This window comes from Platichthys flesus, chromosome 11 (genome assembly GCF_949316205.1).
Source record: "Platichthys flesus chromosome 11, fPlaFle2.1, whole genome shotgun sequence".
Taxonomy (NCBI): Eukaryota; Metazoa; Chordata; class Actinopteri; order Pleuronectiformes; family Pleuronectidae; genus Platichthys; species Platichthys flesus.
The window spans coordinates 8,480,136-8,506,856 of record NC_084955.1 but is presented as its reverse complement, the minus strand read 5'-3'; the positions used below and the strand labels follow the sequence as shown (position 1 = coordinate 8,506,856).

The following is a 26,721-nucleotide window of genomic DNA, read 5'->3' as shown; positions in this document are numbered from 1 at the left end:
TTAGTGCAAACTAATAAAGTTTATTGTATATGTGAGAGGAACAAGCAGAAGGACGATAATTAATTCAATCCTCCACATTTACAGGAGAGTAGTGACAGCAGTTATTTGCGGTTACACAGGGAGCTGTTTCTGTTATTGAGCCTGTTTTGAATAATGTCAGTACAGTATCATGCAGTACAGCTCAACAGCTTCAAAAAGGTTCATTCAACAAAATGAATGTCTCTCTGTTCCCACTAAAATATAATTAATAACCTCGTACAGAGAGGTGTTTTTGCACGGCTGTAGTATCAGGCTGCATTCGTTTTAACTTATCATGATTAGTTGAATATACCTTGGTGTACATAGTAGGGTACATTATGTAACCTGGAGTAAATTATGATTGATTTACGAATCAATAAGGAGGAGATCTTAGTCTAGTGAAGGGAAGCTTCATTTTAAATTACAAATGGACAGTCACCACAGAAGAACATCTGATTAGAATTGATTGCATACACAATTAACACCACCTGTGTTTGTGTCCTGTTCTACCCGTTTTTCTCACAACTCCTCACTCCCTTCCTCATTTCACATTTTTTGTTCTTTTTGCAGGGTTTGTTCTCACAGGTCACCGCCCCTCCTTGACACACACATTGGCGCTGGCAGTCAGAGTCTGCGTAGAAGGTCAGTCCAGACACAACGTACTGACCCTCGAAGAAGCAGCCGCACTTGGCCCGTGGCACACAGAGATCCTAGAGGGTCAGAGTCATCATTAACCAGCAGTTACATCTTTCTGACCGACAATACTCACTAAAGCATTTACATGATCACGGAATAAAATGTTGTAATAAATGTTTCCTGGTGTAAACACTATAGCTTTAAGGCAAACTACCGCCATCCATTTTGAATTGGCCCGCATCAAATAAAAGCCCTATGTAGTTTTGCTTTATTTTTGAAGAAATTGTACTTTCAAGATTCTTGTTGTTCTGGGTTGAATGCACTTATTGTAAGTCGCTTTGGATAAAAGCATCAGCGAAATGAAATGTAGTGTAATGTAATGTAATAGGCTCCAGGGCAGGGGGGCGTGGCGGCGTGAGTGGCCCAGACCTTCGGATTTTTTTTTTCCATGTCAGGCTAACACGAAATACCAAGAAGGACCTTCTTTGATCGTTTTATTGTATTAAATAGTTTACGACTGTATATGACCTTTACTTTGTAGTAAACCGAATGTACTACTGTTGTAGTGACTGAACAAATGTGATCACTCTGTTTAACTTCCAAAAACGAATCTTTGCATCTTCTAACAAGATGGCAAAACACATATGATCGCCTCCTGTAGTTTCATGAAATTTGGATTTCAAATACTCGTGATTTGTACGCAAATGATGGTAAATCTAATAATACAGAAAATGAGATTTAACATAGACAATGTGAACAATCAGACTTTTGGAATTGCACTGAGGGATCAGGAAGAGAAGGTAGAAGCAAGAATAAAGCTGTATGTTAGTTGAGGAGGGCAGGTAGTGTGGAGGATTACCTGACTGAGCAGGAAACCAGGGTTACACACACAACCCTCACTGGGTTTGGCTGTACACTTAGATCGAGAAGACTGGGAAGAGCAGCTGACTAGACAGCCAGGAGCTGTTACACTGTACTCGCTGTTGTCTGGACACTGCATCCCTGACACACACACACACACACATACAGAAATACACAAACTATATTGCTACTTTTTATGACACTCACAGTGACTGGTCAGGTAGTGAGGGTTTGAACTTCTCCCTCTACGGTTTATATTTTCAAGCATTACTCAACTAGAGAAAATTAGTGCAACACCACATCTAGGAGAGACTGTCTCCACTGTCCATATGGCTGTCAGCTTTCAATCAGTGAATTCCAGGACCAGCATAAGTGTTTTATAGGTAAACGATAGGGCCTGGCTAGGCAGACTAGAATGTCTTAAGTAAATACCCATGCACATATCATATAGTTTAAGAATGGATGGATTCGATAGAGAAGAGAGGACCAGACCGTCTGATAAACACACAAGCAGTATACTTACCACACAGCTTCTTTGTCCTCCATGGCTTGACGGAGCCGCCTTGTCTCTGACACTCCTCCACATAGTCACTGATGATGTCACATGCTGACCCCTCTTTCCCGTTATTAAACACCATGTCACGTATGCAGTCGTCATGGAACTGCCTGGAATCTATGCGGCCTACACAGTCCGCCAGGGGCCCATCCTTTGCTGTTATGACATTGCAGTCTGATGTGTAACTTGGTGGTTCGTAGTCAGCGGCGAAGGGGTGAGCACAGTCTTCACCTGGGATCAAAAAACCATCAACATTATTAACAAAAGCAGTAGACACATGTTCGCCCACACATTAATAAAAGTGAATGTACAGTGAATGACAATATGTCTGTATATTCTAAATCTCTGTGTTTGAGATCATGTTAGATGTGCAAAAATCACAGGAATGGTACGTAAAAGCACTCTACCTCCTGAGCCACAGCAGCCACAGGTATCCCACACTATTAGAAGTCCTAACTCATTTCAAACTCATCTTGCTTCTTTTTTTTTTTTTTGCGTAAGTGTCACAGAAATGTCATAAGGTCCAACTTAGAATTTCCCCCAAAATGAACAGACTCTAGACGTGAGACTCATCTACGTAAAAAGGTGCATATCTAAAAGGGAGTTAGGATGCACGGTCCAGCAGTGAAGATGAATTAAAATGCATCGGCTGCTTACACTCAAGAGAGCAGCCTTCCACGTTGGCCAGCCATTGGCTCACTCCAAACTCATTGGCGTTAGAAGCCATTTTCCCACTGGGCAGCATCAGGTCATCAGCAGGGTCGTTGTTAGAGTTTCCGCAAAGACCACAGGTTGCACCTTGATAACTGGAAGCCAGCTCCACCCTCACTGCACTAGCGAAGTCAAAGGAGACCTTTAACAATGTGGGAGATAAAGAAAACGTTTTGAAAGTTTTGTAAAGTTCAACAACATATTGGCATTATTGCATAACAGTTGTGGCATGGTGTAGCTGTGTGTGTTGTACCTTAAGAAAGTCCGTCTCAATGACAGCGTGTCTGTATCTGTGATAAACTTGGATCAGCGATTGATTGAGTGAGAATGGTAGAGACTGTTCAATCCCATCCACCTTTGGAAAATAGGAAAAATGAGAAAAGATTAGTCCTGTCGTCCACTAAGAAAGATGAGGCCAAAAACTGAAGTGTATAAGACTTTGACTGGTGATCAGACTAGAACAATGCAATATAAATACAGGCCACTTACCATTATTTAATATCAATAGAAATTAAGATAATGTTTTAGCAAGGCTGTTTGACAACACATACAAATATCCTGAGTAACTCTTGGTAGATTTTAGAAACATTATATGGATGCTCCAGGCCCTGCGTTTAACAGGGACATAGAACAGATGATAAAGGGTATGTTATCTGGATGATTTTTCGTCTGTTTGTGTGTGTGTGTGTGTGTGAGTGTGTGTGTGTGTGTGTGTGTGTGTGTGTGCATGTCTCTCACCAGTACTCCACCTGGGTGGTCCTGTGAAAGTTTGAATGTGACACCATAGACTTTGACGGTCACCGCTTTAGCATATGACGCTATTTTTCTGTTACGGTTGTTGTTCTCCAGGTTGACCTTCAGTTCCCCAAAAGAAGAGGACAGAAGAAGACGGGTGGAAGGAAGTTGATGGGACAGCAGGAGGAAAGAAGGGACAGCAGACAGGACAGTGGAGGCATAAGGGAGACACATAGATCAGGAGAACAGATAATGGCATTGGGATGAATTCCTAGTTGTTTACAGGTGCAGGATGAGATTCGTCCTCGTTTTTCGGCTCACTGACTGACTCAGGAGCGTGTGCTCGAACATGTGTAACAGCAACGAGACAATAATTATTCAGAGCAGAGATGTTAAAAGACCATTTCAAGTGAAAGGCCTTGATTTACATATCACTGAAGTGACAGCACAAAACTATTATCAGCAAAATGTACCTTAAGTAAGGATAACACACATTCACATTGGATTTAATAACGGGCTGTGTACATATTCTTTGTGCAGAAGACAAGCGGTTTCCGGCTGGGGAACATCACCTGCTACATTACTGTTCTGTGTGGTTCTCCCATCAGCTCACCTCAAAGTGCTGTAGACCTTTTGTGTCTCCACACACACTTGCCAACTTGAAGACACAGTTGCCCTGGAAATCGAACGGGCGCCCATCGAAGGTGATGAAGTGTTGATCTCCATGTGCGGTGCAAGTTTTAAGGCTGACTGGGTAACAGTCTTGGACTCCCTCCACGATGCCGCATTTCTCCCCGGATGGACACGTAGTCTTCTTACATTGCACCTTTTGTGTTGTTCCGTCACACACACACCTCTCCTCACACTGTGAGTCAGCCCAGAACACCTCCCCTGGCTGGTAGTACTTTTCACGTTGGTTACAGCCACAGCCTGTCTCCTTGACAACACACCTGACAAAAAAAAATCCGCCCCAGTCAGCAGGTATACACTGTTACAGTTGTTGTCAAGATGGCATGATGTCAACAAGCGACGAGACGTCCAATGCTTCAACTCAACCGAACGTCTGAGGGTACACATGCAAACAAACTAACGGGTATGCAAACTTTTTTGTCTTGTCATTGGCCAGGTAGGCCGCACCCTCTGAATGATGCACCCCCTGAATTGACACGCAGCTATTGACTCAAGGAGATGAAGTATTCGTCTGTTGCTAAATCAATTCTCTGGAAAAAATGTACAATCCGAACTTACAGAATTTACAAAATGAGATGAAGAGAAAACAAAATGATGCTCATCTGATCGCAGGAAGATGATGTGAAAGGAAGAGAATTGTTACATGAATAATATACTCTTAAATACTTGGGTGAAAATGGACTGACTCAGTTCCACTGCGGACATATCCAGGGTCACAGGAGCAGCCTTCCACACATTTGGCGGGGCACACATCTGGCTGAGGACCACAGCTGGCTGGACAGGCTGAACCACACACTTCGTAGTGGCTGTGGGCCGGACATTTAACAGCTGGAGGCACAGACAGGTGTTATACAGACAGAGGGGAGGGGGCAGGGTATGGACGAAGCTACTGCTGACAGTACATGGGTATAATTGGCAAATAAATCACCTGCCTTTATGTCTCGAAACTGAAAATCTGAGTTCTACCACGATCAACCTTGGAATACACATTCACATACGTAATAACCCTCAGCCACTATGAAGTTATCTGACAAGAGGGCACACTAAGGCAGATCTAAATAAGTGTCCGTCTGTAGTTTTCATTCCATATAAATCTACTGTATGTAACTCACAACAGCTGGCCAGTTCTCTCCACTGTTTAATGGATGCTCCAGCTTCCTGGCACTCTGTGGAGTAACTGTTCAAGGCGTTACACAACACTTCAGGTCGTCCTTTACTGACGCAGACGTCATACAAACAGTCAGACACAAACTCTGCTACTGGCACTTTACTGTGACAGCCAGAGAAAGGCCCCTGCTTATCACTCAGAATGCCGCAGTACTTTGGACCAGTGAACCTGGAGGGGACGGCACAAAGGAAAAGATGTTGATCGATTGAGTGGATGCCTGAGTGCAATGCATGAAACGGAATTTTCAAATAGTTATTGTATATTGCTTTATTCACTTATGAATGAATGTATTTATTGTACTCGCTGACGAACCACTCTTTAACTTGAACTATTTATCCTTGATTTATATTTGTATATTTATATTATTGCTCATTAAATGTTCCAATCTACTTTGCAATTTAATCTATTTATTGATTATAAATTAATTTTGCTAAAAAAAAATGTCAATGCCTGTTTTTACTGTAGAATTATTCTATAATTAATTAATTGCTTTATTATGCGTTCTGTGACACTTGTGGTCCTCCCTACCTTCCCCTGTTATTCTGCCTATCTTAAATAATCTGTATCCTGGAAATGAACATTCAGCCCTTATTAACTGGATCCATTTTTGAGAAAACTCTTTCTGTGTCTTAAATGTAAAAACATATGTAAGAACTGATTGAACATTTCCAGCCGGTTTTATATGTGAGCACACAACATCACTGCTGGGAGTGAGTGAGTCTGCCCAGGCATGTGCTCTGTTGTATCTGGAACCACAGGGGCCGAAATACACACTGTTAAACCAATGGAATTCAGATTATACAGCAGCCCTCCAATGATTTTCATTATATAATTAGATTCAGTTAGATATCTTTGCTAATATAACAGTCAACATTACCTGACACGGTCCTCCTTTGAGCACTGAGGACACACCCCTTCACAGTAATGGTAACAGAATGGGTCACCATCAGCCACACTCAATTTCTTGACCCAATCGGTCACATTAACAGCCGTGACTCCGGCCGCCGTCAGCTCATCATCCTTTTTGCCATTAAAGTTTCCACAGAGTCCAACCACGTTACCATAGTAACTGCTGCTAAGAGATACCATGATAAATGTGGACCAATCAAAAGTGACTTCAACGCCAATATCACTCTGGATAATTCCTCTGATTCCAGACTGTATTATGGAGAGGCCGCCTTCTTCAAGAATAACAGGAAGTTCTGTCTTGATGCCGTCCACCTTAAAAGAGAAGGAAATGACAGTGAGCCATAAAATGTGAAGCTTAGTTATTTTCCAGTAATTAAAAATATTGAATGAAATATAAACTTGTTGTGAAACAACCAGATCAGTTAAGAATAGTGAAATAGTTAAGGCATATTTAATCAACATATATAATTTGAAGAAAGACCCACCAACATGTTGCCTTTCTTATTAACTGGGATGGATATAATGTGGCCCATCATCTCCACAGTGAGTAAACGCACATAGGAGAATTCAGAGTTCCCATGCAACTCGTTCTTGGTGGTCACAGTTACCTCTGGCAGGGATGGATCGAGACCTTAGTTGGTCGGAAAACAATTCATGTTAATGTTAAGCATTTGTGAATGTGAGTTTGGGCAGATTTGTAGATTCAATTAAATGCCTCACAGCAGGTTTTTACGAACCTGTAGTGTTGACGAGGACATAGGTGCAGGTTCCCTGGAATGAATAACTCCATCCATCAAATGTGATGTAGTGTGGGTCACCGAAGGCCGAGCATGAGGCCTTAAAATCAGGTATACAGCCTGCTTCGCCTTCTGATACCTCACAGTGCTCCTTCACCCTGCACTTGATCTCAGCACAGGGGTCTAGAAAACACATACACACACAGTCAGATTTCCATATGCACTTAAATTGCTCTACAAAGCTCTAAATATTAAACAACAGGAAATCCCATTAGTATAGAAGCACGGTTCAAATTATGCATGAGGACTCATTTCTGCATTAAGGCAGGAAAAATGTAAAGGTACAGTTTGGACAAGGTAAGTTAACATTTAAAATTTTTTTCTGGCAGTTAGTATATAACCTGTGGGGTAGCAGCCAATTGTTCCATTCACGTTGCGACACTCCTTCCCCTCCGGACAACTTGTTGAGCTGCAGTTGAATTGTCCAGACTGACAGACACAGAGCTCTGAACAGTCCTCCTGATATTTAGATATAGCCGACTGAAAAGAATCAGTCAAGGTTTAGAACACATTTACACACACTCATACAGTTATAATGTAATATTGCAATAGTAAGATTCTAGTATGCTTTTAGCAGAAATCAATGATTGCCTTTCATTATTTAATTACATATTTGATTTGAAACTTTCATTTCAATCAAACTGACATCTGCTGCTCTGTGGATTTTCAGTTCAAGAGCAATGTTGGTCCAGACTAATATTGACCAGAACGATGACGATTACGTAAATGACGATACCTGATAATAAAGTCCATCCACTACACAGCCACATTCCTCCACAGGGACACAGCGGACTCCATCAGACATCAGGCCCTCGTCACACTGGCAGCCCTCCTGGCACACTGGGCAGGGCTCTGGCTGCTCCAGAGAGAAGCAGGTGGAGGAGCAGGAAGAGGAGCACAGCTCATAGTGACTTCTTGTGGGACATGTCACAGCTGCAAGGACAAACAAGGCCAGGAGATGCAGGAATAAGGTGTTTTCTTAGGATTTCCATTGTGTAAAATGAATACTTTTATGATGGAAAATTTTCAGATTTTTTGGTCTTTAGAAAATCACAACTTGCTGGTTTTAGTTTGGCCCTTTAAATCACAATCAGGAGCGGAACCCAGAATCTGCACTAATGAAAGAATTTCACACATTTTCTGTTTGAATATGAGACAAGCAATCTACAGAAAGTAAGCTGGGCTACAATCGTTTCACCATGCTGCGAGAGGTTCTGTCAGCAGGGTGTAGATGACACAGCTGTGGTGCTGGACTCAGGTGGAGTCTAGTGAGACAAAGACCTTGAGATAATGTATTCTTCTGCCCTATAGTCTTAGACTTTGCTGGATATCTCGGGTCGGCTAAATGTGTTGTCACATATTCTTAAGATAAGATAGACATCTGCAAGAAATTGTAAATAAACATGCAATACTTTTGCATTCATGCAATAATTGCAGGGGAATGTAAAACAAGTAAAAAAAATGTTTACATATAAAGACTAATATATACAGTGTATTACAGCAAGCATCAGTGAGTTGGTTTCAGACTCACGACAGAAGTCCTTGCTCCTCCATTCGCTTATCTTTGCGCCAGCTAGTTGACAGGCAGTGACATAACTCTGGATGTGACGACATAGGATGTGCATGCCCCCTTCGCCTGTGGACATCTCCCTGTAAACAAAATGTCATTCAATTACAGGAAAGTCCATATATGGTCCTAACACAGAAAATCCAGTTTTCTTAAGAGTTGTTGCATTTTATTACAATTTGTTTATTACAAAACTTAACTAAGAAAAAACTTTGTTGAACAAGTCCTGATTGTACAACTGTGTATGTTATTACAGCTGGTCCAAATTTCAAGCACGATTTAAGGTGTTCAGGATTGTATAATAAAGATGATACACTTTGAAATAAAAAATAATCATTTATTAAATATTATAAATAACAGCTTATCTTATGAAATATTTCATAGTTGTAGATTTATGGAAATATATTTATGTTGACCAAACAGAAATAAACTGAAATTCCCTATTTGAACCATTGACCTGGATTCTCAAGAGAATTTAGAACTACATCGGTGCCCCTTCTTCTGTTTTAGTCTGTCCTACTGCATTGCTTAGTCATATAGTGAACACAACAAAAAAGTTAAATAAATGGAAGATCCGTGGACATTTTGGTCATAGGAAGCTGCAGTTTATAGGTTGGCTAGTTTGTGCAGTGGAAAATGTTTCAGAATACAGACCAAAAACAAGATAACATACTTGAATCTCCTTAATGTTAGATATATCCTGACCTGACACAAGCATCGTAGTCGGGGGTTGGGGGAACTGTGGAATGGCACCCTGCAAATGGACCCTTTTCGGTTTTGATGATGTCACAAGCCTTTTTGGCTTCTGGGACCATCTTGTCATCAGGACCAGGGCAAGAACTGGCACCACAGCCTGTCTCACAGGACGTTTGGTCACTCATCTCTACCCAATCTGCCACCATGTCTGCTGGCTTCTTTTCTGCTGATCCCAGGTCATCAGAAACGTTGCCATTATAGTTGCCACAGAGACCGAGCGGTGAGCTGTGATAGGTGGATGGGATTTGCAAGAACACGCCTGCCATGCAGTCATAGGTCAGCTTAAGGTCAAAGTCCGTCTCGATGATAATGCTGATGCCATTTTGATAAGCTCGCACTTTTCCGTCAACCAATGACACAGGAAGCGGAACTCTGACGTCATTTACCTGAGACAAAGAGAAGAGCATAGACACAGATACACAAAGTATTTTAAGATGGACTGGGTTATGTTATTGCTGTGTCCATCACAAAAGGCTAGTGCTCTTCTGAAAAATGACCATCACCAATCAGTCCATCTCTGTTTGTGCAATGACAAAAAGAGCTACAGCACATTGACATAAATGTTCAATTGAAACAAATTTGGACCCATGTGGTAAATGTGGACCAAATAGCACAAAGCAAATTACACCACCGTTGGCCCCTTTGGTTCACTTTTGGTATTGCTGTGGCTTAATTGTAGCCCAGATCTGGCAAACAGGAGCAAACCAATCAAATGCCATCAGTCCATGCAGTATGTGGACCAGATGAGGGATGTAGGCCAATCTCTTTGGGAGTCTTTGTTATCACTGTGTAGTTTTAATTCTGTTCTATTGAAAATCGTTATCACTCTTTGTGGGAATACAACAAAAATTGATCAAGTCATACAAAAAGGTCTGACATACCTTGACTTCCCATTGAACTCCAGTCTCCATTGTGATTTCAATATTGTAAACATTGAGCTCCACACTGCGACTGACACTGCCACCCTTATCGGTTTGCTGCTCTACAAACACAGAGAAGGTTGTCAACCCTCCTTCCGTCTCCTTCACCTCTGATAACTTGAACACACAGTTTCCCCAAAGAGGATATGCCTGAAGAATAGGAGGGGGTAGAGACGTGGAGAGATTAGAAGATGTGTAGCATTATACCTGAACTTTCACTGGTTGTCTTAAAACCTAACCAAGAAGGGTCAATGATGTAACAAAGTAATTTGTTTTTGTTAACAGTTCATCAACATCGTCATCGCCAAAAACGCTCTTGACATCTTCATCGATTTGTTCGTGTGTCTGCACCGCTTCTTCATCCTGAGATTTTTGACTTCTTTTTGTCATATTTGTGTCTCTTGCGTGTTAAAAAATGTGCAGAGGATCGAACATTTACAGGCAAAATGATCATTCGGACACTTTACTGGGCCAGAGGATGGCAGAACTGAATAACATGTGTAATGTTGTTGAGCTCCCTTCAGGAGCTAAGTGGGAATCAAGTGGATGTTGAGGAGGTAATTAAAACGTATTAGTCAGAGATGTAATAATCTCTGACAAACGTGATGAGGGAGCGCAAATCAGAAAATGACAATCATTAACTTACGTTACATAATTCTGCATGAGAAACAATCCGTGTTGATACAGGACACATGTAGCATCTAATTCAGATGCTCTGATCTGACACATCACTACTGCTTTGGATAATAATATAAATATAAAATTGACCTATACAAGTCAATAAAATTGTGACACATTGTCCTGGATAACATGCTCGCTCTTGTCCTATTAAGAAAATATTACCTGTCCATCAAATGACCTGACTGTTCTGACTCCACTCACAGAACAGGAACCAACCCCTTTGGGATAACAAGAAGCAAAGCCGTCTTTCACAACACACTTCTCATTGACTGAACACTGGAATTCAGGATCACACTCTACTTCTCCACTGTCCGAACAGACACAACGAGTTTTACAGGACTCTCCTGGATAAAACACCTGAGAAAACAGGAGAGAGCAGATAATCAATAGCAGTAGTAGTGAGAAGTGGCAGAAGAGAAGGCAACATCAGTAAAATAAGCTGCAGTTGTAGCAGCAGTGAGTACAGCAGCTCACAGTACCTGTCCGCTTTGATAATACTGTCCTTCGTACAGACAGCCACACTCTGCCAGAGGTACACAATTATCATGACTCAGCATGAAGCCATCGTCACACACACAGCCTTCTGTGCAGGGCGCGCTGTCGTCACAGCCCTCAGGGGGCACAAGACCACTGCAGGTTAGCTGGCAGGGGGGGGCACACATCTCATAATGACTGTCTGCACCACATGTGGGAGCTGGAGGAGAGACACATGGAAATCAATCAAAAATAAAAGCTTCCAGAAGTGACTTATTTGTACAACACAAAAACTGAAATTTTGGTTAAGTGAGTATTTCTTTATCAACAACAGCTGGATTTAGTACACAACACTAGCATTAACAATCCGGCTCTCATTCTGCTGTTGACCGGTTGTTAAATTGTCTAAAAAGTTACTACTCGATGGATGGATGAATGAATGGATAAATAAATGGAAGGGATGAGTGGATGAATGGATGCATAGACCATGTGACTCCCAGTTAAGAGTGATTTTTGTGTCAGTGTGCGGATGTCTTACGACAAAACTGCTCGGTTCGCCAACTTTCCACTTTAGCTCCTGCATCTTGACAAGCAGTGCTGAAAGCTGATAGGCTGTCGCATAGGGCGGATGCACGGCCTTGGTACATACACAGATCAAAGACACAATCTGTGAGAAAGGGCGTGGGGTCTAGTTTACCGTGACAGTGTCTGTATCAGCAGAGAGAGAGAGAGAGAGAGGGCACAGTGTTCACACACCTCCGTCAAACAGAGAAATATAATGAAATGTTTACCAACCCTTCAGTTCTGTGATTCGTATATTTGACTTCATCTATTTGTCTTCTTTAAAATATGTGACCTGCTCCTACTAAACAAAGATATGTTTTGTGATTGTCTAATCCACACCTACTAATGCAACAAAAGGCAACGACATCTACACACATAATACCAGTTTGTCAATGAATATGTGGATATAAATATCTCTTAAATCGTTACTTAAAATGTTTTTATGGTCTAGCTATAACTTCATATAATTCCCCAAACCAGAACCTACCTGAACGGCCCTTTCTTGGAAGCTATGACACCACAGTAGCGCTCCTGTTTGTAATGTTGCAGCAAAGCAGGCTCGCACTCAGGACATTTACCATCAGGACAGTCACTAGTGCATCCAGGGTCTTCTCCTATCTTTGTACAATGACATTTATAGGTAAAACTGTTAAAATATTTATAAACTATTTAACCTGCAAATCAATATAAATTTTAAACGTAAAGATGTCAACTGCAACATGCCGAAAAGTAAAATGAAAGAATTTTGGTCAAATGCAAGCATTTTTCAAGCCGGATCCAGCATGAGTTTTTACAATTTGCAGTGTGACTCAGTGAAGTTTTCATGACTTTCTTTTTTCTCCAGAGTCCTTCAGTCTCACCTAATCAGGCTGGTCTCATCAAAATTTAGTAGGAAATGCTACTAAAAGTAGTGCACTAGTATTCATATGAATTCCACTAAATGGTGAGTCAGGAGGCTGGGGACACGTGACCTATGCTTGTCGGACTTTCATCTAACCCTAATATGAAAAATAAATATGAAGTCAGCACCATGGTGATTCAGCAGAGGGACAGCCGCAGGAATAAGCTGTTACTGAACCTGCTGGTACGGAAACAGAGGACCCCGTAGCGCCTCCCGGAGGGGAGGAGGACAAACAGTCTCAAACTGGGTTGTGAGAAATTGGGTTGTTATTGAACAAAGATGTCTCTAACTTTGTCCAAAGTGAATCACATGGTTGTGTATAAAGCAAACATACATATTTTGACCATATCTGGCCATTAAATACCACTTAAAACCGATTTTACAAATTTGATCCAGCTTGGACCTTAATGGGGTGTGAGAAAGTACACCTGAGATGGCCTGTGTTTGGAGCAAGATGAAATGTAAACTTTGTCGTAGAACAAAAGCAAAGACATCATGGTAAAGGTCTTGACTTCGGGAGTAACATTATGTCAGTGGGAAAAATTGTGCATGACTCCTGCTCCTCAGGGATGACCTTTGAAGTTCTCTGTATGGTTCTAGCTGGTTTAGATCAGGGTTGTGAAAATAGGGTTTAAAAACATATTAGCGTTTTTTTTTTTTAACCATGAATGAAAATGTTGAAACTGGAACACACATATCTCGACATAGATATCATCAAACACATTTTTATAAAGAAACATTGCTAAAATATAGCGTTTTCCAGCAGGAATACAGCAATCTCCATCTTGCTTCAGCCATCTTGCTTTATCAGAGCGCTTCGGAGGTTGTAGGATTATGTACGGAAATTTTGTGCTAAAAATTCATATGATTCTTTGCGGAAATTTCGGCATAACTTTTTGTACGATAACTTACGAACCGTTTCATTAGACCACGTTGAGCAAATACATACCTTCCAGCTGTGTCCAAAGGCATGAATTTGTTCGGCCTGGGTACCATCAGGTTTCATTAAGTCATCATCACCTTTCCCGTTATAATTTCCACACAAGCCTGACAAGGAGAAACAGGCAACAAGCATAGCAGTTACACAGAGATTTAACAGTTCAGCTGCATTATTATTGGAGGCATGAAAATAATTTGAATCAAGACAGACGGTGAGTTGGTGGCGCACTGACATTTTTCTGAGTGGCTTCGCTTTTAACCCTTCATTGCTTTGTAGATTTAAAGCAAAGACTTTCTGGGCCTCGATACTTTCTGAATTATCTTGTCGTGACATAAATATCGTGTCTGTAAGTTAAATACGGGGAGTAGAATTGATTTCCACATATCAAACAAAGTTTCCTCATTCTGCCTGCACTGCCTTGATGGACGAAGTGTGTAAATGTTTCACATATTTGGGAATGGCGAATATCACCCAAAGAGTAAAAACCTAATTCAGGTCCCCTCATGCACCATTGGTTAAAATGGAGTATTACTATGGCTTACTTGTGGCCCAGATCTTGCACTCATTCCACTTAGTACATGGGCCAGATGTATGATGTACGGGACATGGACCAAATCTGGGCCCAAACTATTTTGCTATGTGGGATATGATAAGGTATAAAGGCTTTGCTTTGCTTGTGTTTGGCTTATACAATCACAGTCCCAAGCTCATTACATACACCCAACTTACCAGATGTAGCAGAAGAGTATGAACTGGGCAAAGTCAAGCTGACATGGCTGTTCCAGTTGAACTTGAGTGTCAAGCCAAAATATGTTGTCACGATGACAAAGTAGCCACGCCGGAACATGGAAAGCTTGCCATCCTCCATGGAGTAGGGCAGATTCACTGACTGACTGTTTACCTGGGTAGGGTGGGAGGGGTTTTCAATGTAATAACATTATAACCACATTATCTGCAATTTGGCGCTTTGCCGCTGCAGAAACACATGAAGTCATTCCACAGTAGCATTGACAGTAAGCTACATTTACTTCTATAATAATTACCCACTTTTAGTTACATGAGTTACATTTTTTTTTCCAGGTTCATAGGTTGATCGTGACAACACAAACAACAGCACACTCACTGTTGGAACGTAAATGAAGAAGTCTTTCTCTGTTCTTTCCCCACTGGTTGAAGTGGTCTATCATATCCACAAACCACAGTGATAGAGTAATGTAGTAACTGTAGAAAACCTGATCTTACCAGTATTTTCCTTGGGTTGGCACGACTCATGCTGATGGTTAAATTTCCAAACACATGAAGTGACACCGACTTGGTGAAAGACACAGCCTTGTTACGACCCCTGTTCTCATTTTGGACCAGCACCTGAAATGGGACCAGATCCGGGTCTGATCCCTTGGTGAGTTGGGACAGAATATAGGTACAAGTCCCCTGGAAATCGAACCGGCGACTGTCAAAGGTTCGGTAGTGGGGGTCACCAGTGGCCTTGCATGTTTCATAGGATGTTGAGTAGCAGTCCCTCACACCCCCCTTCACGACACAGGCCTCGTTCTTCTTGCAAGTAGATGATGTACACTTCACCAGAAAGACAGAACACAGCAGGAAAGGATATAAGAAAACATTTTCCCACAACATTTAGTTAATTGTGTGCACACTTACAGATGTGATGCCTCATAGGTAATTTCACAAAGTATGATAGATAAGGCACACACAGTCACACAAACCAACCTCGGCTTTCCCATTATGGCATTTACACCTGGTGGTGCAAGTGTTGTCGCCCCAAAAAGTGGTGTCTGATGGGATATATTTGCCCTGGTACTCACATCCACAGCTGGACTTTGGAACACATCTGAAACACACACATACATACATATGAATGAGCTCTAACAGTGCTTACAGCTGCTACCTGTGACCACAGTATGATGGTGCAGTGGTTGTTATGATTTGTTTATGATAGGACCACTGTTTTTTTATAGTATAATGTTTTTGCTCATTTTGTTTTCCTACTTTTCAAGTACTTACTTCTCTATGACAGACTTTAAGTTCACTTACAATGTGACACCAAAACCAGACAGGAAACTATATAAACCAATTTGCTGTATGGATATGGAACATATAACATAAATATGGCAAAATGTATTTAATCTCTAATAGCTGTCTTTTTCAAAACTATTATAAAGCGTTTCCAAGAACCAAATTTGTGTTTTCTATAGTAATAAATAACATCATTAATATGTTACCTGTTTCCACTAAGCACCAGTCCTTTATTACACTGGCACCCCTCCACACAGGGGGATTTACATTGCTCCTCACTGTTCAGGGACACACAGGAGGCAGGGCAGGCTGAACCACATGCCTCATAGTGGCTACCTTTTTGACACGGAAGGGCTGGGGAGGGGACAGTGGATATCATCATCCTAATTATCTGTGACAACCAATACTGTAAATCTAATTAAAAACCATACGTCAAACATATACAAACCAGTTTGTTTCATTTATATTGATCTGAACACCATGATTAGAGGGTTAGGGTTAGTGATGCTGAGTTTGGCACATGGGACGAGAGAGATAAAGGCTTTACTCCATATCTTGTCCTTTTAATGTTCCCTTTTTGTGGGTGTGTGGTCTATGGGTGTAATCTAAATTGTGTGTGACGTCAAACGTTAATCACGCTTCAGAATTGTCCAGCCCACTGGGATAACTCCCCTGTCCTGATGAGCTTCTCCAGGCCTGCTGCCAGACCCAACATGGCATGCATTGTGGCTTTTTATAGATAGCACTCACAGATGAAACCGTTTTTTTTGCTTAGTTACTTACGACACTTGGCAACCATTCTCCACTCTGGGCTGACACTGGCTCCTTCTGTCAGACAGGTGTCTGTATAACTCTTCAGGTTATCACACAATACCTGTCTTGCACCTGCAAACAAAACAATTACCATATCATAATTTACAGGATGTCTTACTCTGTAGATCCTGAAACCCTGAGATAATTATTTATTTTTGCAGAAAAGAAGGCCCTCAAGTGGACAATCATCAAACTTAATCGAAGTGCAAACATCTAACAACCAGATGACAAGAAAACAGGAAACCTGATTCATGACTAGCATCCAGAAGTTAAAATCCTTTAAATGCACGGAAGGCAAAATTATGAATTAATCTTTCAATCACTGGCAATGTGGCACCTCACAATTACATATCACAGTTGCCTGTTGTAGTGCGAAGTTATGACGTAATGTCAATGTATTGAAACAATGCCCTAAAGTTTTCAATAATTGGCTTACCTTTGTTGACACAGACATCATAGACACAATTGTCCACGTATAAATTTGGGTCGACTTGTTTGTGGCAGGCTGAAAATGGTCCAGTTTTCTTATTCAGAATCCCACAGAATTTGTCCTGGCTGAAGTGGGCCTGGTCCTTTGTTGAACAGTGTGGACAGCTACCAATACAGTTATCCTGACAGAACTTATCAGAATCTTTCACCTTCCAATTCTGGATCATCTTCAACACAGCAGGGAGACTGGAGCCTGAAAGAGACACAAAGAAAACTACGATTACTATTTAGTAATATCTAGGTTTGTGAGAAGTCCACTACGTGGTAAGCACATCACAAATCACAACAACCCTTGGGGATATTAATTTGAAATTGGAAGACATGATTTTCAACACACTTATCAAGATATATATATATCTATATATATATAGATATATATATATATATATAAGACAGGCCTCCATCAACTGCCAGCACCTAACCCTAACCCGACCACATTTCCTCCTACTATCGTTTTATGTCCCCTCCTCACCTTCAGGCAGGTCATCCTTCCTGTCTCCATTGTAGTTACCACAGAGGCCACCCAGGTTTTGGTAGTAGGAGGATGGCACTGTGATGTACAGCCTCATGTTCCAATCATATTTTACAGTCAGGCCAAAGTCAGTGCTGAGTACTGCATAGATTCCACTCTGCTTTACAGTGACCAGGCCTCCCAACAAGCTGATAGGTAAGTTCTGAAGTTCTTCATTAACCTACAGATAAAAGCAGAACAATGATAAAAAAATAAATGCATTGTGTCAATGGCATATTACAGTATTTTGCATAAAAAAAAATTAATACAGGAATCTACTGTAAAATTGTAAAGTTATTGTCTAAAAAATTAGGATTCCTTTTGCAGTGTAGTAGAATTTGTATAGAGACTAAGGGAATTAAATTAGAAACTATTTGCAATGAGTATATGGTAATAGTACATCTACTATTATTATTATCATTTAATGGTTTTAGAATAGGAAAGCTCTAGAGGGGCTGCAACCACCACCAAGGCTCACCATTTGCTGCATGTGCAACCTATAATAGTATCAAGCAGAACAACTGTTATTTCCTTCCTGTTCTAATTGCATGAAAACCTCATTCAAAATTATAGTTATGCAAATTCCTAAATGTACAGTTCTGGATCATCGTGGAATTTAAACTGTGGTGTGTAGCTTAATATAAGTTGTATTGATAGGCATTTCTCACAATCTTACTAAATGTAAAAATCTGCTTGATCGTTATTGAAGGGCAATTTCAATAAATTTGAGGAAGGTGTTCTCGTCTCGGTTTATTGCTCTCCAAATGTTCCATTCACAGCTTGTCACGGTCGGGAATTGCCACATAAACTTGTGAGGGAATCTATTACCTGTGCTCGTCCTCTGTGCTTGCCGATGATAACTGTCTGCTGGTGAAAACTGACAGTTACAGTCCTGACAAATGAAACTTTCCCTCTGCCTCTGTGGTCATTCTTGGTCATCACAGTGAAAGGCACAAGGTCGGCTGCCGTCTTTGTAACATTTGCCATAATGTAAGTACAGGTACCCTGGAAGACATGTTATTGTTCAGCATTTGTGGCAAATCATCTCATACAGCCATCAGACAAACTGAGCTCTAAATATGATACTAGATTAGAACCTGGGTCCTTTTCTTTCACTTATGTAATAACTGTACTCCTGAAAGTTATTTGAATAATACATCTTAATTGATCACACTATCAATTTTGTTGATTGTGAATTTTAGTTATCAATACCCTGAATAAAAATGGCGGGTGTGTCTTTTAGGACATATTGTACTATGCCTTTAATGACAAAGGATGAAATTAAATGGATGACCATCCTTCTTTTCAGTAGAGAGCTATAGGAAAAAAACCGAGAATGAGAATGGGGGGGGGGAAGTTATACCTTACCTGAAAGTTATAGCGCTGACCATCAAAGGTTAAGTAGTGGGGGTCTCCAACAGCATGGCAAGTTGCTGTGGAAACGTGGACGCATTCACCATTTACACAACGTTCCTTTACTCGACATTTCACCTCTTCACAGGGATCCTTGGGCGGTGTAGGCGGAGGAGCTGCTATAGGAAATACAGACGACACATGCTACTCATTTACAGTATATACATGTTGCACGTTGGTGGATACCAAGTTAATCATGTCATGATTAACTGTATTACTTTAGTTTTTACTTATTACCCACACACTACATGGACAAAAGTATCGGAGCACACCTCTTTATCATCAAATTCATGTCGTTTGGTTGGACTATAAATCCTTTACTTTCAGTTAAAGGCATTTTGTTCGATTGTATGCTTCCAATTTTGTGGGAACAGTTTGGGCAAGGCCCTCCTCTGTTCCAGCATGACTTAGCAAGGTCCATAAAGGCCTCGTTGGCTGAGTTTGGTGTGGAAGAACTTAACTGCCCTGTACAGAGCCCTGACCTCAACCCCATCAAACATCTTTGGATGAACTAGATCAGAGTTTGCGAGCTTGGCCCTCTGGTCCAACATCGATGTCTGACCTCACAAATGCTTTTCTAGGTGAATGGGAAAAAATTCCCTTGGACACTCAAAATCTTTTAGACAACCTTCTTGGAAGATATGAAGCTGTTATAGCTGCAAAGGTTGACCAACTCCATATTAATGCTTTAGAATAGGATGTCATAAAAACCCCTGTAGGTGTAATGCGGAGGTGTCCCAGTACTTGTGTCCATATATAAGAATATCAGCATAAATTGTTGCATAGACATTTGGATATACTGTTGCTGAATGTGTGTGTGTGTGTGTAAAGGAATCTAGATATGTAAGTTTGTGTGTGTACCTTCAGAACAGATTCCAGCAGTTCCAAACGATCTTCTATGCTTCCCACCGTAGACGTAAACCGCCATCTGGGCGTCACCTTTCACTGTCACATGACTCTGCTTATCCCCCACATCTACATTAGACCACACCCAGTGCAGATGGTTCAGGAAATGACGCCACTTGGGTGAGGAACACTTTCCCCTTACACACACCTTCACACTGCCTGACCCCTCCCTCTCTGAGATAATAGCGACAGTACTTGGAATCCCATCCTCAGTCTCCACTGCCCAATCAGTGCCAAGCCTGTGCGTTGGGATCAGTCTTATTAGTAAAGGGTCACTTGGTACATTGTCGCTGAGAAGCAGCACCATAACTTTCTTGTCGCTCTTTACAGACAGTGGATGTTCAGAGGTAAATTTCTCTGAGGAGACGTCCCCAGCATTCTTTAGATTCCTGTTGGCATTAGTAGAATATATCCATTGGTTAGATACAGTACAGGTAGATCAGAAAAAAATATTTTCATAGTTACATTTATTGTAACAGTCATTAACAAGTTTACATGGATTTTAGAGCTTGGCCAGTCAAGGAGATAGTATATAGATGTGGGCCACTTCAATGGTACAATGATATGTAAATTCTGGCCAACTTTCGCCCAAACGAAATGGATGTGCAATCTGGTGCATTTGATTAAAAAATGAAGGGCAACTTAAAAACAAATTTTCCTGTGGAATTCATGGATTCATAATGGATAAATAATGCTCAGTTGTCATCGAGTTAACCCAACTGTTGTTTGGAATATGGACTCTTTTGGCTTCCACATTCAAGCCTGCACATCAGTGCGTTTACTGCAGACTGGACTGCGCTTCTGGTTAACTCAAACCACTCCAACTCTCTTGCTCATACATCTGAGCTGTAGCTCACAAGTAAACCTCTCCCGTATAAATGGACTCTTTCAACCACCCGAGAGTCTTTCAGATCATGGTTCACCTTTGCATTAGAAGCACTTTGGCTGACCATGCCGCCTTCTTTTCTTGGAAAATCTTGTTACCCATCCCAAACTAAAACCTTGGGGACTGATATGAGTGTGTGCAATTTGGTCCGGATCAAAAGGGAAGGTGGATTATGTGTATATATAGGAAATTTGTCTGAGCTTATACATTCTTAAGGAAACATCATCACTAGTTTAGATTTTCTAGCAGCATATTTGAAAAGCCACTTAATGGAGTGCATCAGTAAAATTATTACTGGCAATATGATTATTTTTAATCTTCTAACACAAAATATATGTGATGTGTCTGCATTTTAAGTTTGGTTACGTTGAGGCACTTCTAGGACTTGGTTAAGGTTAGGAAAAGTGTATAGATGTCATGAAGTCAGATAATGTGTGCTTATTGACATTGACGTTTCTCTTTAAAACTAACAGAATTGTTTTTGTTTCCTCAACCTAAAAATAGATTAGTATGAACCCTGGACTCTGCGATGAGTGGTGGGCAGAATTCAACAATGTGCACTATAGTTTTTGTGCCACAATCCGACTTCCTGCTGTATCAACTGACTCCTAGCCTTAAGGATCACTCTATATATAGTTTCCACACACTGACAATTACTGTATGTGTCAATAAGAGCAAATAGATTATGTCATAACATTTTTCTAATATAATCTGGAAGAAAATGCCTCAATGACTGACAGAGCTAAATGCAACTCAATTTAAGAAAAAAAACCTGTAAAATTGATCATCATTTAGACAACACAGAACATGCTGATCTGCAGAAAAAAACAGGAATAAAGTAGAGAGCAGAGGTTTCATTGTTTCATTTTCTTCTAAAAAACTTTTATAACTTGAATTTTTTTTTATTTTTACCTTAACTTTTTGGTGAAATGTTGTCCCCCTTGTACTGTCACCTCAGTGTTGTCTTCAGCAGCTACTATTACTGCCAAGTTTTTGGCCTTAGAGTTGCTCACGGGTACGACATATTCTTTCCCCAGGCTTGCCACTGGAGGGAGCTGTTCATACACATGATCACATTTTTGACTCATCGTCAAACATTGGTGACCTGCTAAGACCGCCACAGGCTGCTGAGATTGAATCTGTGTCCCGGTCAAACTGCTACCACTGCGCACAAGGTAGGATGCATATGGTTTCAGGGTAATGGTCACTGCCTTCTTCTTCCTCCAATTAGTCTTATCATGGAATTTCACATCACCACCAGGTATGATAGTTATCTGGTTGAGGCTATCCCCATTCACAATGGCTAATAGCTTGTCCATCCCAACTGTGGACTTGTCTGAGGGAGTGAAGACAAAGTAATTAGTGCCCAGTTCTTCTCTTGGAGAAACCATTGTGCTGTCTCCTGTATAGTGCCCATGGTTGAAAGAGACCACGGAGATTTCAGCACTAGATGAGATTCGAAGAGCAGAGTTTTCATTTTGAAACTGCTTCTGCAGCTCAGATCCAATTGGTAGAGGAACCCAAAGGCTTGTGCTTGCAGGAAGTGTCAGCCGCTTGGAGAAACCCTCTGAGGCCACCTGCAGAGCAATACAGACAAATCTTTTAAATGTTTATTAGCTACATTAAAACAAACTGGACCTTCTTGGAAATGCCAAATGAGACAAATACTAACACTCGAAGTGAACTCAGAGAATGCATGCCTCCACCAAGGCCACTTTATTCTCCAGATATGCATTCCAGAGACAGACAGACAAACAGATATAAAATAAGTAAGTATTCTCACCTGGATGTGAACATTGGCTTCAGAGCCCTGAGTCGTCACAACCACATGGAGCTCATGTTCCCACTCTGGCAAGTAGTTAGGAAGAAAAGTTGTTATGAATTCCTTTCCCGTTGAACAACCATGACATACTGGAGAAGAGAAGAGATTTTTCAATTACAGGATTTATACTTAATAATTACTATACTATTTACTTTATATATGTCTGACCTCCTCAAGTAATACCTGCCGAGAGTGTAGCAGCCAAACACATCAGGATATTCGTTATTTCCATAGCTGATGGCGAGAGAGTCATACACAGTATTAAAAACAAAGGAAGTGTTTCAGAATATAAGGTAAAGGTAAAATATGTTATGCAATCAAGCTTGATTATCAGATTACTTGGAGATACCTTGACCTTTGAATCCTTTTGATGACAATGTTGCCTTTGTAAAAGATAATTTAGAATAACAGTCAATGAGGACAAAAAGAAACAAAACGAAATGACTTAGTCTTAGCAATAGCCGAACCAAGAAGAAATAAACTGTAGCAATTGTATTACTGACACTGACACAAAAATCATAGTTATAATATATAACTATGCTTACAATGCATTGAAAAAATAAAAGATTTAAAACTCTGCACAAACATATATATGCTAAAACATATTATACAAAGAAAAGAAAACAATTTTAGACAATGCTTTGACTCCAATTTTCAGACCAAGTGCTATATGTTTATAACAAATAAAATCCTTTCTGTATTTTCATAATAATGGGAGAAAAAGAGTAATTAATTAGCATAAATAGTATATATGTATACATATATAGATATATTATACTCACTTTTATCTTTTCCATGCTTTGGAAACTAGCTTAGCACTGACAAGTAAACAAATGTCGCATTTTTAGCCCTATTACACAAATAGTTTTCCAGACACCATAATTAACATGCGTACAGTACCTGTAGTTGACCATGACAGAAGGCTTGGTAAATGGCAAGATGGAGAGATACTTATACTGGGGAGAGTGTTTGGGAGAGACATTGACTGCCAAGCATTTGAATCATAGGCGTGTTTGTTTGGTGTACAATTATTGTGGGAAGACACAGGTGAAACGTCTGACAGGAGTGTGCCAACATAATCACTAAACAAACATCATAAATAGTGTTCTAAAGAATAGCACCGATGTCTTCGGTCATTCCGATCTTTTCATCTCTTCTTTGCTACTTCCTCCATACTTATAATTAATTTAGTGTTTTTGCTCTATTAGCTGAGCAGAGCAAACAAGAAATGTGACAGAAATGTGCAATATTTGACCCCCCCAATATAGGTCAAATATAGGCTCTTCATGAATACCGTTTTCAAATCATGATGTTGGCTCACAAGGGCAACAATGATGAAGCAGTTTTTTCTGGATATTTTTTGCGTGTTTTGTTTCATTTTGTTTTTTGTTCTTTCTATATCTATTCATCTATATATTTGTCTTTATTTAACTACATATTTATTATTGTCTGTATTTTTCTTTATTGAATACAAACATGGACCAAACAAGTGTATTAAATACAGTCATAGCCAATCAGAACAGACATACTGGCAATAAAATACCAATGTAACAAATAGATTTTCCACACGTGACACCATACTGGATCAGTTAAACACACAAAAAGATAGATTGTGTTTTGTAGGTACAATACTTTTAAAATATCCACGATAAAACAAAAAACAAAAATGACCAGTGTTGATCATTGATGCTGCTGTTGACCTGCTTTAACTTTAACATTTGTAGATTGAAGGTAAGTGTAGCTGTCGCTATGCCTACGGCAATGTGTTATTGTGACAACACCGGAAGTACAAGTACAATTGTCATTTGATTTGTTATTTATTATGTTTATTTTATTACGTTAAATAAGTTAATGATGGAAAGTAAATTGAGTCTAGTTCATGGTTCTGCTGTCAATCTAAATGATTAATGGTCAAAGTCAAACGCCACTGGAAATAGTCAGTGAAGTCTGAGGCTGAAAGTGACGCACTTTGCTTACCCAAGTACGTCGAGAGAGAAAGAGACAGAAAGAGTTGAGATAGGACTATCTACTACTGGCTAAGCAGGCGAAACGGTACTTATTCATAATATTGTATGTATGTATCGTGTATTGAATTAGAAATGTCCGTGAAAATAATGTATGTGAAATGTGTTTTATGTTGTTGCAGTTTTCACGGTGTTCCATATCTTCAAAGAATAAAGTGATTGTGGACATCAGTACGAGGCGTATAGCATTTTTAACCAGGGTAGATACAGTAAGTATCCCATCTTTTATGTCAATCCAAAACATCAATATGTAGCTAAGTGATTAGATCCTTGTTTAACTCATTAACAGTAACTGTTTACTCTGTAAATACATTATCTCTAGGTTTTTAATGAATCAAGTAACGACCTGCCTGTGATCCTTCCAGTAATGACCCTGTTAATCCATAGCATCACAATGAAATGTGACTGCCTGTTAAACTAATATGTAATAAAGGTGAAGTAGGGTAAGCCCAGTGGATAGTGTAAACAAGAAGAGGCTTACTATCCCAACAATAAACTTTTCACAGGCCTTAAGACAATTCTGTCTGTCATTGTGATGTTACAACAATAGTCATTGTTGACAATCCAGGGCCTTGAATAGGATGTGGTGTCGTCATGAGTTTCATTTACAGGAACTGATATGAGTCAAATACTGCAGTATGAATTATATTTTATGATATATGATGCGCTATTGAATGAATTGAGCTCAAAACATCAATAGATCTTAATTTACCTGTTGAAATACAGAGCCAGCACTTCTCATTTAAAATCAATGTGTGGTGTAAAGAGTCAAAACTCAGCGTATTTCTCCACCAGTGGGCAGATGATATCTTTGTCTCAACATGACAGCTCTGAGCCATTGGGAAGCTAATATTATAGTTTTTAAAAAAAGGAGAAAGTTGGTTCCATGTAGCTGCATTTAAATATCAACCAATGATAATAATAGTCTCAATGATCACCAACATTATATCTAACTGGAATGTTTCCACATTATTATTGTTAGATTTGTTAAACATGGGGTAGAATCCTCATACTTGAGGAAAGCAGGTTTCTCACCTGGAGGTAATCCATAAATGCACGACTGCAGGAGGATCACAGATCAGTCTGTTGATTCCAACACAGACCAGAAAGAGAAAGTACATAGGCACTTAACCACTGAGGCCTTAAAGAGTGAAAGAGAGGTCAGGAGTTAATTCTGGACACAGGATGTTGGTCACTGATGCCAGGAACACACCAGCAAAGTCTGAGATTTTAAAACGGAAAGAACAAGAGAGAGCCAGGGCACAGGAAGGGAAGGAGTGTGTGTGTGTGTGTGTGTGTGTGTGTGTGTTTGTGTGTGTGTGTGTGTGTGTGTGTATGTGTGTGCATGCCCTCCTTCTGTGGGTTCAGCAGGCCTTTCGTTACATTTCACTGCTACAAATGTTGGTCTGCAGAGGAATTTCTCTGCACACATACGCACACATACACACACAATTTTGTTTTACCCTAATGATAAACCATGAGCTAACAAAAGGTTAAAATCATCTGCGTAACAGAGAAAGAAACTTGTTTTTAAAAACCTAAATTTTAATTCAGATATGGAGAGGAAAATGGCTGCAAACAACCTTGGCTCAGCATTGCCGTGCGTGAACGCCATTGCAGGCCTCCAGAATAAAACAAAAAAGTACACATGTAATTTTAAATGCTTTGAGTTCAGAATCTACCTTTTGCCAATGCTCTCTACTGATTTTATAATCGCTTTGACATGTTTGATTTTAGAAATGAAATTCAAGAACTGAGTCTTAAACTTCATGAAAATCAACATTACCTTATAAACCAAAACAATGTTGAATAGGCTTTCCGTTCTAAAAAGGTGAACAAGAGCCATGGGACAGACAATATCGGCAGTCGCATTTTAAAATATTGTGCAAAAGAGCTGAGCCCTGTTTTTAATTATATTTGTAATAAATCTTTAACACAG

At 40.1% G+C, this 26,721-nt stretch overlaps 1 protein-coding gene across 1 annotated transcript; it reads right to left on the bottom strand.

Moving 5' to 3' along the window:
- Nucleotides 1-22,990, bottom strand: LOC133964719 (IgGFc-binding protein-like). Its single transcript, XM_062398950.1, has 35 exons — nucleotides 22,942-22,990; nucleotides 22,720-22,847; nucleotides 21,849-22,513; nucleotides 20,006-20,439; nucleotides 19,100-19,263; nucleotides 18,560-18,736; nucleotides 17,693-17,912; nucleotides 17,168-17,413; nucleotides 16,702-16,803; nucleotides 16,125-16,272; nucleotides 15,613-15,733; nucleotides 15,127-15,459; nucleotides 14,614-14,785; nucleotides 13,894-13,991; nucleotides 12,531-12,661; nucleotides 12,018-12,187; nucleotides 11,485-11,699; nucleotides 11,168-11,362; nucleotides 10,286-10,474; nucleotides 9,354-9,790; nucleotides 8,613-8,731; nucleotides 7,818-8,014; nucleotides 7,423-7,561; nucleotides 7,022-7,204; nucleotides 6,770-6,915; nucleotides 6,253-6,596; nucleotides 5,320-5,543; nucleotides 4,894-5,035; nucleotides 4,131-4,467; nucleotides 3,521-3,637; nucleotides 3,036-3,137; nucleotides 2,729-2,924; nucleotides 2,039-2,302; nucleotides 1,514-1,656; nucleotides 1-728 (listed from the first exon to the last, which is right to left on the bottom strand). Exons 1-35 carry the CDS (start codon nucleotides 22,988-22,990, stop codon nucleotides 525-527), a joined length of 7,251 nt encoding a protein of 2,416 aa, XP_062254934.1. The 3' UTR covers nucleotides 1-524.
- Between the last annotated feature and the right edge of the window lie 3,731 nt (nucleotides 22,991-26,721).